Source organism: Camelina sativa, chromosome 11, assembly GCF_000633955.1.
Source record: "Camelina sativa cultivar DH55 chromosome 11, Cs, whole genome shotgun sequence".
NCBI classification, from domain to species: domain Eukaryota; kingdom Viridiplantae; phylum Streptophyta; class Magnoliopsida; order Brassicales; family Brassicaceae; genus Camelina; species Camelina sativa.
Genome location: NC_025695.1, coordinates 34,001,342 through 34,015,569, shown reverse-complemented (window position 1 = coordinate 34,015,569; position 14,228 = coordinate 34,001,342). Strand labels below are relative to the sequence as shown.

Genomic DNA, 14,228 nt, shown 5'->3' with positions numbered 1-14,228 from the left:
TTTTTTTTTTTTTTTTTTTTGCGTTTCAGACTGACTGTGCTTGCTCCAGAAACACGGTAACATCTTTCGATAGGTATATCTGATAGACAGGAGGTCGGTATTATTAGAAAGATAAGCTTCGGAGCTTCAAATTGATATGTAGATCGGCGTTTGGCTCTTTCTAGAGTGGCGGGAATTTTCTTTCAAAGTCGGTTCTTTTGAAATGTCGGATATGTCATCTAGAATTTTAGCAGATTACTCCAGGTCAAAGAAATCGGTAATAAGTTTTACTAGAAGTTCTGATTGAAGCAAGGTTGATCTTTTTAGAAACACAAGTCTCAGGGCTTCAGACTGATATATAATACGGTGCCTCTTTCTTTCTAGAAGGCCAAAAAATTGCCTTCAAAATTGGTTATTATGATGGATCGGATCTGCAATTTAGAGTTTGAACAGATCACACCTGTTGAGAGAAATTTGTGATAAGTTTAGATTGGATTCAGGTGAGGTCATTAGAAATATAAGCGTCGGGGATTTAAAATGATATGTATTCCGGCTCTGGGTTCTTTCTAGAGCGGTGGCAAACTGCTCTCCATGTCGTGATGACGAACTGATAGCTAGGGTTTCGAATAGGATGTTCCTACTCCAGAAACAGGGTAATATCTTTTGGTAGACACTACGGATTGAAAAAAGGTCTACCTTTCCAGAAAGCTGACTCTAAGGGCTATATGTGGATCGGTTAAGCATAATCTGGTTCTTATTACTTTGTCGGGAAGTTGATCCCGAATCTGAATGATGGATCATTTTTCATAGAGACATGACGATATCTCTAAGCAGACAACCCCGACTCCGACTGAGACGAGGTCTGATTATCTGGAAATTCAACGTTTGGGGAAATCCATAGATAGGTTATTCATCATCTAGTTCGTAGTACACAGCCGGGAAATCAGTCCCGAAGCTGACTGGTGTGATAAAGACGGATATGTGTTTAAAGGATAGAGTATGCTGCAGAGAAGCTGCAATATCTCTCAGAAGAGAGCTCTAAATTGAGTTCTACGGAAAGCTGATTTTCGAGGAAATCCGCAGATGGGTTACTTGTCTTCCAGTTTGTCGGGAGCTGTCGGGAAATCGCCTTGCAAGGAGGCAGTTCAGATGGTTGAACTTTTGTTGATTTTCTGGTTTGTCTTAGCTTTGGTGGTGGTAGAGAGAAAAAACATAGAGGATTCCCACATACGGCGTTAATTGTTAAATCAAGAATTCACACAATGAATTTGTTCAAATGGAGAAACAAATTCACTTAACAATCTCTGTTGAAAACTGAATTAAAGAGGGGGTTAAGATCTCTTGAGGAACAAGTTAGGTTTCTCTCAAGAACAATTGAAGAATTAGGATTTTCATATTAATTGGTTGATGCTTTGCATAGGGGACAAACCTTATATGAAATATCTAGATTACAAAATAATTAAAACTTCCTTAAATCTAGGACTAAATCTTCCTTTTTATCTTGTTTTGTATATTTTTATTTTGTGTGTTTGAAGGTGTAAGGTCGGCTTAGTGATGTCTGTGGGCTGCCCACAAGCCCATGCCTTACCCGAGATTCCCGATTTAATCAGATTCCGAAATTATTCGGTTTTATTTTTGGTTTATGTTGGTATGTCGCGGATGCCAATTCCTGCACCGATAGGTAGTTATGTTCTGATTCTTTTTGTCGAAAATAATCATCTAATCATTTGATATTTACGTAATTAGAACAACTAATTCTTAAGACCTGTAGAGTTCAATGTCCTGTGTGTGATTTGGAAAAAAATAACCGTAGAGAGACATACAAGAATTTCTTTCTTTTTTTTTTTTTTTCTTTTTAAAAGCCAAGCTAAAATCATTACAAAACGAGAATTTTATTGCCGGTCGAAGAAAAAATTAAGACCAATTAACAAAAGAGCTTCTATGTAACATTTGTTATTTGTATTATCAACGACTTATTTGATGCTTCCATGTGCAAGTCAGTCTCCTTGCTCAATGTCGTTTGGTGTGTAAGAAGCTATAACAAAATGTGGTATATGACTATATGAGAATGTATACAATTTCATAGTGTGATGGGTTGGTCTCCTTCAAGCTCTGATATAACAATTAAGGAGTCACCCATTTCGAGAGAGAGAGGTTCATTCTTTGGAAGCGGATTGATCATCTGCAACCACAGGAAAAACAAAATTATCAACGTTAGTGAAGAGGAAGAAGAGGTTAGCGTATGTTGCAGGGTAATAAAACACTCACCTTTTTACCGCCTTTTATGTAGCCTATAGCGACTTCTCTCCTCAGCCAAGCTCGCTCTGAGAGCTCGGTGAATGAAGGGTTCTCGCCCTTTTTCATGTACAGTTCAATGTCCTGAAGAGTGTCGAAGCAAACACAAGATTTTTAGACCGAAATTAAATGTTACTGACAAAAAGATTTGAAGGAAGACACTAGTTTTCTTTTTTTAAACCTTAACGTATATCTCATCACCATCTGCGTTTAAAATATCCTTCCACACCTCGTTCAATTCGCTGTTTTCAGCAACTGATTATATAGAAAAGAGTGTTACTATTGTTCGGATTATAAATTTATAGGTACATAAACAAGAAACAAAAATTTGAATAGATGGAATGTAACCTTGTGCTGTAACAAGACTCATTACTTCCTCTGCTGCTATGAAAGTTAGGGATGGCTTCAGCACTGTTATCTGTATGATTTTAAGTAATGTTTCAGCAACTTAACCATAAGGAAGCTAACAAGAAAAAACATAGAAAAGCCTTTCAATACCTGCTTGCCGAGATTTGAGTCGACGATTTCAGAGGCTAGATTATGTACCTAAGGAAACAACATAAATAAACAAATTTTAGCTATTCAATGTGGTTTTGGATTCAATGAAAATTTAGTAAATTACCTTTACTCCAAGCTTGTTGCAGATGCTTTCAGCGAGGAGAAGAGAATAAGCAGATTGTTTGTCTGCTCTAGATGGATCTACAACACATTCAGACTTATATGTTAGTGTTATCATTATTGCAAAAGACGAAATCAAAGAGAAAATAGTCGCAAATGCTTACCTCCAAGAAGCCAGTCTCGATCTGATATTACTAGGATGGTCAGAGGAATAGCTTTGCCTTTTTTATATTTACTTTGCATACGCATTATAGTTTGCTTTAATGTATCGTAATTCAGAGGATTCCCAACCTGCGGAAGATTGAAAAACATCAATACAGAAGCTGTTTTTGTTCAAAGCCACTGAAAATGAAATTTACCTTATGTGAAACTTGGATGTTCTTGATTTTCACTGAACCCATACTATCGTCCACTCTTCTTCTATCCTCTAATGGTACATCTGATAATATTTCCTGTGTACATACAATTATTAGTAACTCATTATGAGAGAGCCAACCAGAGAATGATAATGGTACTATATGATCATACCAATGAACTGCCTGGACCAAGATAGTTATCAAACTCCTCGATCATATGCACAACATCTCCACGCCAACCAAGTAATAGTATAGATTCTTTGGGTCCTTTGATGGAATCTGATCCCTTTGATAAGGACTTACGAGGACGCGTTATTATCTTCGCTAGCCGAGATCTTTTTTTCTCAAAAACTTGCTTTCGAGTATCAGTCGGAGCTACTGTAATGTTCTCAAGTTTCATGTCTGTATATAAAAGTTGCTTCTTTTTCCAATTGAGAGGTGCAATAAACAATAGTTTGTCGGTTTCCATGAGCTCTTCTTCATCATTTGGATGGAAATTTACTTTCCCATCTCGTAAAAGGCCACACACCACAACCTGAAAGGAATACATATAGAGAATGAAATGCGGGACAACGATTAAAAGGTACTGGTTCGAAGAACGAAAAAAACATTCTCCCAAGAGTCAATCCTACCTCTTGAAACCCCAGTCTTAATTGTCTATACTTCGTCCCAACTAGATTCGGGAAGCAGCAAAGATTAAATACATTTTCTGCAACGAATAGACTTGGTATTAATTTTTATACAAACATAATAAAAACATATGATAAAAATTCTAAACAGATAGCAGTCATGTAAGATGAAAGCACACAGTACTTGAGTAATTCAGTAGGTGCCTGTAGATCTTTATCAGGTCCTTTTGGCGTGAGCATTGGACAAACAATTTCGACGTAACATTTTCAACTGGCTCCACTTTCAATCCCGAAATGGACTTGAGAAGATCATACGTATTAGGGCTTGATACCTGCATACATTTCCAGAAGCAAGAAAGGAAAAAAGATCAGAGTTACAAACAAGAAAACCCTTACTGCACAGCCTTTAGTTACCTAATTTACCTCTACAATGGTTGGGATAGATTCCATCTTTTGAATAGGCTGAAGGGCTAATACAGAAAGAAATGCGTCTGTATCAACTTCATACCTGAAACAAATGTTTTAGCTTAAATGATTCCTCTTTTACAGAGTATTAAGATTCCATATTTTTTACCACTAGCATTCCAGTTTTCTGACAGGTTGAAGAACATTTATTTTTCTTTGGATTCACTGAGAACCAAAGTGAGTAATGAAGAACAAAGTACAGAAACAAACTAAGAGTAATGATTTATTATCAATGAGTTAGTTCAAGAGAACTCTGAACTCTCTACCCCGAAGTCCTCAAACCACCCAAATACTTTATACACATAACTCTCTTATACATATCCCAATTTTTAAGCTAGCTTAGTAAAGATATTTATATACTACGGGAAAGCAAACATGAAAGAGTTACGACACTAAAAGCGATACTACTCAAATATCCATTGGAACTTCTCAGTTTCCATAATCATCTTCCTCAAAGCTGATACACATATACTTTCTAAGAGAGTTGAATTTTTCTTACCTATCACCTTTCGTTGGTAGTATGATAATAGCACGCGCCATAGAGGCGGCAGCCCTCTCAAATGATTTCGTCATGTTAAGACTACAACTGCACTGGTAGAAGCATGAAATCAGCACTGTAAATGTATGCAAACCAAACAGAACATTAATTGATATGGCATGAACCTAAGCAGTATTTCAGATTCACTTCCGCTAATTAGAAGCGCATCAACCACTTTACCTCTTTGTAAGGATGTCAATATGATTAAAATCTTTGGAGTACGCCTCAGCTAGCTTGTCCATCTGCTTCCTTGGAGTATCAGACATGAGCAGAAGTCTCTGCTTCCTGGAAGCATGTAACAGATAAAAGTAATTATCCAAGTCAACATAAGCGGAGAAAAAAATTGTAAGATATATGGAGAGACTAAAATACCTAGTTGTGGCAGTACCTAAGCGGACAGCATGCTCATGATAACTGTTCAGTTGCTTTAGTATGAAAGGTAGATGACTGTTTATTCCACAAATGATGATATGATCAGCTTCTAGGACTTGCATCTGTGCCCCTTCCCTCAGTTTCGTCATATTATACTGCCCAGACAAAGCGATTAGGAACCTGTACCAATTAACATTCATTTCGCACCAGCAGTGTTTATCTCAAGAACTTACTCGAAATTGTTCTGTCATTGTGCTTAAAAGCCGAGAGTAAAACAATATTCCCCAAATGGCTAGGACAAATCCAATGACTCTTTCAATGCGTGTCTTTTGCTGCAGTTTTCAGTAAACAAATAGGTAGGCATTTAGTTGCAGGAACTCCATAAAAATATTGTGAGGCTTGAAAGTTGTAATCGATCTGAAATAAATATCTTTGAATTGGTGAAGAAGCAAATCATGACCTTCAGATGAGTAGAAGAGGAAATGAGGCATGCCCAGGCCTCCCAGAGGCAGTCTTCTAAGGGTAGGTCTTTCCTTCACAACAAAAAGGAAATAGCAGTGGAAATTCATAAGATAAGAGTTTAAGTCCATTTACAAGGGTCTTCATCAGACTAAAACAAAAGATTGTGTTTTATCTTCCATTTATAAAGCTTCAGAAAAACTGATCATATGTAATCACACTAAGACGATCTTGAGAAGGCTTTAAATCGATAAGCTAAGTTAAACAAAGCTGTGTTACCTGAATTTGAAAAATAGGAGTCCCCCAATGAAAACAAATGATACACATGCTATCATGAGCGCCACAAGGAACCTAAAATAGCCATGAGAAGTGATCGGAAAGGATGTCATTGTCATAAAGAAAAATATAATATACGACATATGAACAGTTCTAATGTCAAGGACAGTGGCACTTAAAATAAAAATACTGAGCATGAATTACATATGTGAAGGAGAAGTAAACTCATACTTAGGAGATCCTCAACCTCAAACCCATGTCCTCACTATTGGAAGACGAAAGATTTAAGTCAGATTTCTACAATATTTACATGTTTTATCCTTTTAAATTTAGTGAATCATCCTAGCAATTCTGACACTTTCCAATATTAAACATCCAATACTACCAGTTGCTTCTGTAATTGGTAACACTATCATACAGAAATAAAAGAAACACAATCAGCATATTGGGTTTAGGACATACGTGCCAATGTTCTTCTCGAGCTGAATATTGAACAGGTAAAGAAACCTTGAAAGACCCCATTTGATATCGTAAAAAGAAGGAACGGGGACGTCCAACTTGAGAGGAGTAGGTAGAGAGTTCGATGCACACGCAAACGGCAAGCCAGCCCCCACTGAGTTCTGAACGAGGCGGGGAAGCTGTTGACATATCTTTTGCGCTACTCTGAACACTGCATACACTGGGATGCATCCTATCACAAGTTTATAAGGAAGACTCTGCAGATTAAGAAGATTCTATATCATAAGCATACAAAATATTTCATCTCAATAACTAAACATGAAAGACAAGAGACACAATGAGCTGAGATTCATCTTTCAAACCGAGAACAGTTGTATATAAGATATCAGAATAATTATTTTGCAAGCTATTCGTCTGAGTTTTGCACAGGACATGACCCTAATTAAAAAAAAAAAATAAAGATACAGAAGATGAAACTGGAGATTGTATTACGTTCACCTTATGAAATTTGGAATTGAAGTCAATCAGGTTGACACTAAACGGCTCTGTGTCTCCTGCCCTTTGAGATTTGACTTTAAAGGTCTCTGTAGTAGCAGTGAAATTTGAGGAAGAACATGACTAATGAGAGACAATAAATAAAAGAGTTGCATAAAAAGTTTTGGAAACTGACAAATCCAGCTTTACTCCTCACCTCTGCATCTAAAAGACTCAATCCCACCTAAAGGCGGAGAGTGTAAACTCAAGCTCCTGCAAACAAAACAAAAAAAAAAAAAANAAAAAGATAAAACATCAATCAGTCAAATACCCAATGAGCCTTAAAACCTTACAAAACCCAGATTCAAAAGTTCCATTACAAGTCTTGAACAAAAAATTAAGAACCGAGGTCTTCATTTTCCTAATCAAAAGTTCGCTACATTTATTACCGCAAACAAAACCCAAACGAGAAACACTCAGAAATCAGATTGTTTTCAGAAATTCGAATAAGTAGCTAGTACCTGTTAAAAGAGGCGAATTGATCTCGTCGCAAAGCTTGTGAAGGTAGTATCAATGGCTTCCAGCTGCTAAATAACTGAACAGCCACCATATTTTTTTTTTTTATAATCTTTTTGCACCTTCTCCTTCCTTTTATATTTTTCGTTCTCGCTTTGGTGATGAATATATATACGAAATTATGATTTTTATTTTTTTTTAGAATTTGTAAAAAAAAATCCGAGGGAAATGCGTATTTTTAATTAAAGTCAAGTTTTGTTGTTGTTTTTTTTTTTTTTTTTGTTAATGTTTTGGACACAGTTTGTTAAGAAACAAAAAGAAAAACATTTCATTTAAAAAGTTTTGGTGAGAATTTATCATTGCATATAACTAGATTTGAATCTAATGATAACATAAAAAAAAAAAAAAAAAGTAAAAATCGGTACTATCTAAAACAAAAAGTTTGTTCGTTTTCTTGTCGCTAGTGATAAAAACCAACGATAACGAGCAAACATTGTTTTTTTGCTTTTCGATCGTTCAACTATCAATCAAATCGTTATTTTTGTTAGCAACTGATTATAAAACGCAAAGCAATAATTATTAAAACGTTGTTTTATATTTGAGAAAAAAAAAAACAAAAAAAAAATCATCTATTTATTTCTAATTCTAAAATTTTAATCTCCAGCTCTATCAATCTCTTCCACCGATATTTGTATCTCCTTAAACTATAAGAAAACGATAGGTCCAAAGTAACACATAAACAACCGAATTCATGTGAGATGAAATATGTCACGAATTTATATAGATAAGACATTTTTAACATATTGAATATTATTTAGTTTCATATTACATATGATTTTTCTTTGTAACAAACTTAATGATAGTTTTTTACTTTTTTTCTATAAGCATAATGTCATTTAGTTAAAAATGGTAGCGTGATTGGACAAACATGTCCAGTCCAAATCACTTCCAAAGTAGAACGATTTGTAATCCTCTTTGGTCATCCTCTTACCATGCATGACTCGTCTCGGTTTCAAAGTCATTCTTAACTCAATACATTTAGGATTTGTATACATGGAGATACTTCTTTAAAAATCGTTTTGGTAAGTCAACTAGTCATTGTTTTCTTAATTGTTACTTTAGGTCCCTACTTTTAACTTTTAAGTATTAAAGAATGACTAGTTTTTTTAATATTGACGCTCTCGTAGTATTTTAGTTTATGGTTAAAACCATACTCAGTTTCTTATTCACAACTTGAATAAAACAATCTTGTACATCTCTTTAGAGAACGTGCTTCACAAAATTTGAAACCAACCAGCACGTAATAGTAACTAATCTTCAATTTATATATATTTTGTATTTATATAAATTAGGTACGAGATTGAGAAGAGGAAGAAGTGGAGAAAAGCACGTGGGCGTACACACAATGTGAATCTCAATGGATACCTCAAATGTTCGGTTATCATTACCAATTTTATCACGCTTTCAATTTTGGCTTCATCACTCTCGATCGTTTACTTACTTTTTTTGTCTTTTTTTTTCTTTCTTTCTTCTTCCACTCACTTTCTCGTTTTCATATACATTTTGGAAGAGGAAATAACGTATACTAATGATACAGATATTTTTCTAGTTTTGTTTTCATCGTTAAAATCTCATCCGCAATATGAATTGGCTCTCCCGACGCATCATATTCAATGGGTTAATAAGACAACATAGTTTATCAACATACATATCAGATCAGAGCCACAAAGAAAAATATCTCCGATAATTATGGTTGAAATGAAATGAAAAAAAAAAATACATTCTATTTTAGTTACATAATTACATGGTTTTTGACTATAGATCTTAGACAAGAGATGCATGAATTGATATATTTTTAATACTATTTCTAATATACTTAAAAAATATACAAAATATCCTTTTTAAAAGTAAAGCATGTAACCAATTAGTTTTGTTGTTTAGCTCAAAAAAAAAAGTTCCTCAATAAAGAATCCGCACAACTGATTTTGGAATGAATGTGTTTAGATTTCTGTCAACGATCCCTACTACGCAAATTAACGTGATTTAGTGGATTCGAACTCGGGTAGAAAAGATGGAGCACTTAATCACTAGTTTGAAAATACATTCTATTTTTTTAGAAGTTTGACTTTTAATAAATTAGTATAACTATATGTTTTTAGCCATAATAGAATATAGGTAATATATTAAAAAATAATGTAGTTAGACTTATTTTCGGATTTAAAAAAATCTTGTCACTAGGCAATAAAATTGATATAGTATTTGAATCCTAATATTATATGTGTTTTTCATTATTTCATCTTTTTTGTAAGAAATCCATATTTGTTTACTTTTGTTTACTTTTATTAGCCTTATTTGTTTCTGGCATGAGGCAATCTTAATATGTTGAAGTGGACTCTCATGTGATGAAGCAAGGACATGAAATTGTTCATCTTCTTCCTCTTTTTCTTCGTTTCTATTTTTGTAGATTTCTGTTTTGTTTTGTTTTGCTTACCGTGAGATTTTACAAAATATAAATTGCGACAGCCTGATTGTAATTCACCACCAAAACACTCAAGATCACACACTTTTACACTACATGGTACTTATCTAAATAAGCATGTAACGTTACATTGTGATATTTTGTTAGATACGTTGAGACTTTATGAAACAAATACAAAGGATATCCCGGATATGGTTGGTTAGTTTGTTCGGAATAGGTTTAATATAAGAAACATCTTTTAAAATCTAACTAGATTAATACCGTGCTAGAGCACGGGTTGAAATTTATTTTATCTTACTATATTAATTGGGAAGTACAAATATAAAACTAACCTTAAAATGTGTAAAAAATTACATTCAATTGCCATTAGAAAACTTAATTAAGATTAGTTAATTAATTAAATAAACATAATTAATTAAAAATAAAAAACGTGACAGATCAAATAAAAAAAATCTAGGAAACTAAAAAAAACCTATTCAAATCAAAACTAATTTGGATTCGAAAAAAATAAAAAATACAGTCAGAATTTCAAAAACTAAGATTTTATATCCAAGTAGACAATATAATATTTTTAATAACTAGATTTTGAATTTTTTGTTAAGATTTCAAATTATGATTCTTCTATCATCTTTGTTTTATTTTATTTACAAATTTTTTGAAATTTTCATATAATACTCATGATTAATAAAATGCATAATTTTTCTGCATATGTTGTGATTTGAATTTTTTAAAAAGAAAATATATTACTCAATTAATGAAAAAACATGTGTGTTTTAATTTCCACATTGACGGATTGGTAAAACTAAATTTCTATAGTTGATAAATTAATAAAATTTATTTGCTCAGAATTATAATATTAAAAACACTACCTCATATTTCACAAAATAATGATGCAAATATAACAAACAAACAATATAAAACTAAAATAATTATTATTCAAAAAGACATATAGATTTACAGAACAAAAAAAATAAATATTATCTCAAACAACATAAATTTTTAAAAGAAATATAACAATAACTTTTACTATAATATTATATATTTTTTTAAAAATATTGACCGTGCTTATAGCACGGGATATCTCCTAGTTTATATTGTAATTTTTATATAAAATATAATTTATGTGATTGTTTTTAAAAAAATTTTGGATAATGCAATAAAATCATATGTTAAATATGATGTCTTGAAAAAGACACATATTTTGTAAGTTTTATATTGTTAATGATTCTAGATAAATACTCGTGCTATAACACTGGTTAAATTTTATTTTATACAAAATTTTGTATATTTTATATATTTAAAATAAAATTTTAATATGTTGTATTAGGTTATATATGTGAAGTTATTTCAACAATGTATATTTTACATCATGACTTGAATGTCATATAACTTTATAAGACATAATTTTGTAACTTTGGTTTTTAAAAAGCGAGTTATTATATTATGAGTAATTTAATATATTGTTATACTTTTTGTTTTAATATACTTGGTTTCTTTAAATTCTTTCATATTATAGTGACATATTATTGACATTGCTATAATAAATCAATTTAGAGTGTTTATAGTTTCTAACTTTTATACCAAGTTTCAATATATTAAAAATATTTCAAAGTAAATTATTTAAAGTTATATAAAATTAGAAAATTCAACAAAAAAATATGAAGTTGAATTTAAATATTCAAATTTTGACCCGTTACTCAGTATAATTTTTAATTTAATAGATATTATTTTTAAAGAATAATATTACTAAATCTTGAATATTTTATAGATTGAACAAATTATATTTGTTTTTAAAATTTCAACTTATGGTATATCCAGAAATAAAACTATTTTCTAATTATAATAAATAATATGATAATTTATTTGTTTCACAAAATAGACTCATATATAAAAATAAGAGGTGAAGTATAATGATAATTAACAAATTAATATGTTAAGTTAGATATCAAAAGATTTTATTTGATCAATAATTTAATAAAAGAAATTAATATGGTAAGTTAGATGATATGATTATTTAGAATATTCTCTTTAAGATTTTCGGTATAACCTATTTGTAACCAATTAATCTATCAAATAGTCTACAAAACTATGTTGTGTAATTCCGTTTTATTATAAAGGGGATACAAATATTAACTAAATAAAAAATAGGTTCTCTAACTTGTAAAAGTGGAAATACAAGAACAAGACCGTCAAGAGGTATTCATTACTAATGAACAATCTATATTATACACAGTAACCGGTTCATTCAGCAATTTATAAACAGTTTCACCATCAAAAGTTATGATTATAATGAGATTATAGAATCCATATTCTTATCTTGTGGCGATATCGTCTTTCTCGACGGTGAAATCCCATACATCACCATACTTGTCATTGAAGTCCCAGATGCTCATTGTGTTGTAGTCATTGATGAGCTTGTCACGAGCTCCTCTCTCCAATTTGTATATCTGAGGCTCGAAGTTGTGTGGCTGGTCTGGTTTATCCATCTCTATTATACAAAACACTACCGTGAACAACGCTGCACCTATGAACAAGTACTCACCCTGCAACACACACAAACACTTGTGATTCTTTTTCTCATCCACTCTCTAGTTCGTTTTACCTAAAACAGAAGCGGTAAAACTAGTAACAATCTGTTTGAGATCAGCATATAAAAATCCAGCTCTTTAACCAACTTCCGACATTTATAATCTAGTATCAGTCCTAGTTAGTTGTAACAAAGACGCTTGATGAAAAAGATAGAACTGGTTACAAGACTCTCATATAGAGGCTTTACTTCAGTTTCAGTTGGTTCTAGTCTTAACACTTACTACTTGGTTCAACTAAACCAAACACCCGAACACTCTAATATTCCAACTCAAGATGAGCTAAAACCCGAAGAGAGACTCATCTCGCTATTAAAAAAAGTTCCAAACCATGAGCAGCTGAAACTTGTTAAAGTTGACACAACAGTGTTCAAAACAACTCGGGTTTCGTAGTCTTTAAGCTCCAATAATAAAGAGTATCTGATGGAAGTAATGATAAAATATTGGAAGCAAGCAAAGCAAAGGAATTGAAGTTACCGGAGCATCAAAATACATCCCTGCAGCTATAGCAGGAAGAAACATCCAAGAGATTAAACCTGCAGATATAACAAACAAAACCCGCTGAGTTTCGATCAGTCTGTGATTCATAATAAGCACTAAAAAGCGGGTTAAAAGTGAATACCTTGAAACCCATTGGTTTGATCCACAGCAGCAATATCATCTGCTATTGCTCCCCAAAATGTTCCTAATACAACATTTCCAAGAAGATTCAGTTAAACAAAACCATAGAAACCCAAAACAACAGGAAGAAGAAGAAACTTGAAACTAAATTTTTTACCCTTTTCAACTTCTCCTTCATAGTAAGTATGAGCTCCATCGTAGTATCCATACTTGAAATCCTCCTGTAATATTACCAAACCAAAATCAGAAACAAGTTTCACCAGTTCTTGAATTCAAATCAAGATAATCTTTACCATTTCAATGCTGTTAATCTCGAACTGACCAATCGGATCTTCGTTAATGTCTGGTTCAATCTGCGACAATCCTGCAGCTGAGACCAGCTTAGCTAACCTCAATCTCCGACCGCATTTTACAACATTCACGGTGGTCTGATCAGGAACCTTAACTCCGAGTTTCGAATCTATGATCTTTGGGATCGATTTAGGAGAAAGAATCGTGACCGTTGCCATATTTTTTTTTTCTTCTTTGCTTTATCTTCTTCTCTCTGTTTCTTGCTCTGTCTCAGAGTTTTGGAGCCATAGACTTAAAAAAAAAAAAAAAAATTGTTCGCTAAGGAAAGAGATTACTCGTTACTGTCTGTTATATTACCAAAGTGACTGACAAGTTCAAAAGCGCCACGTAGAACGCAATAAGACTATTGAAACAGGCCCAATTCAATTAATAGTAGTATATGTTAAGCCCAGTTTGGATCCTCGGTCCAAATTTTATGTGACAAATCGCTTAATTATAAAATTCAACAAATGTTTTTCATACCCATACCCAGTAACTTATTTATAAAGATTAATGGTTTGTACGTCTCTAGACGCCTAAACAGCATGTTTTAAGTACATCAGAAGAGATCTGGTTGGCTTTGGTGTGTTCGGTTTAGTCGTCGTAATAACAAGGACAAGTCACTTCATTAATTGAGGGGTACAAGACAATAATAACATAAGAATCATACCCCCAACTGTAACTAATAAAGGTTGAAGTGGTTGGAACGTAAGCTAACATTCAATGCTTTGCTCTTTCTTTGATTGAGGGGTACAACAAATACCACCAAGTCATGGT

General features: G+C 32.7%; 2 protein-coding genes across 2 annotated transcripts; both read right to left on the bottom strand.

The window, feature by feature from the left end:
* On the bottom strand, positions 1,917–7,585 carry LOC104725084 (putative ion channel POLLUX-like 2). The gene is made up of 22 exons (XM_010443690.2): positions 7,442–7,585; positions 7,138–7,193; positions 6,945–7,030; positions 6,450–6,703; positions 5,991–6,062; positions 5,713–5,785; positions 5,486–5,584; positions 5,253–5,407; positions 5,061–5,165; positions 4,842–4,928; positions 4,301–4,385; positions 4,062–4,209; positions 3,881–3,957; positions 3,421–3,783; positions 3,252–3,344; positions 3,057–3,183; positions 2,897–2,973; positions 2,773–2,820; positions 2,623–2,692; positions 2,456–2,529; positions 2,248–2,358; positions 1,917–2,161 (listed from the first exon to the last, which is right to left on the bottom strand). The coding sequence occupies exons 1-22, from the start codon at positions 7,528–7,530 to the stop codon at positions 2,060–2,062; spliced, it is 2,451 nt and encodes an 816-aa protein (XP_010441992.1). The 5' UTR covers positions 7,531–7,585; the 3' UTR covers positions 1,917–2,059.
* Positions 12,050–13,721, bottom strand: LOC104725083 (photosynthetic NDH subunit of subcomplex B 5, chloroplastic). Its single transcript, XM_010443689.1, has 5 exons — positions 13,415–13,721; positions 13,279–13,342; positions 13,123–13,185; positions 12,978–13,036; positions 12,050–12,458 (listed from the first exon to the last, which is right to left on the bottom strand). Exons 1-5 carry the CDS (start codon positions 13,628–13,630, stop codon positions 12,228–12,230), a joined length of 633 nt encoding a protein of 210 aa, XP_010441991.1. The 5' UTR covers positions 13,631–13,721; the 3' UTR covers positions 12,050–12,227.

What these genes read in the sequence shown, in the direction of transcription:
- LOC104725084 (XM_010443690.2), bottom strand. Translation starts at nt 7,530, where the DNA reads ATGGTGGCTGTTCAGTTATTTAGCAGCTGGAAGCCATTGATACTACCT. An exon ending in TGAGTCTTTTAGATGCAGAG is followed by an intron (nt 7,031 to 7,137) that starts GTGAGGAGTAAA and finishes CTGCTACTACAG; the next exon opens with AGACCTTTAAAGTCAAATCT. An exon ending in TTGGTCCAGGCAGTTCATTG is followed by an intron (nt 3,345 to 3,420) that starts GTATGATCATAT and finishes GTATGTACACAG; the next exon opens with GAAATATTATCAGATGTACC.
- LOC104725083 (XM_010443689.1), bottom strand. Translation starts at nt 13,630, where the DNA reads ATGGCAACGGTCACGATTCTTTCTCCTAAATCGATCCCAAAGATCATA. An exon ending in TGAAGGAGAAGTTGAAAAGG is followed by an intron (nt 13,186 to 13,278) that starts GTAAAAAATTTA and finishes ATGTTGTATTAG; the next exon opens with GAACATTTTGGGGAGCAATA. An exon ending in TCAAACCAATGGGTTTCAAG is followed by an intron (nt 13,037 to 13,122) that starts GTATTCACTTTT and finishes TTATATCTGCAG; the next exon opens with GTTTAATCTCTTGGATGTTT.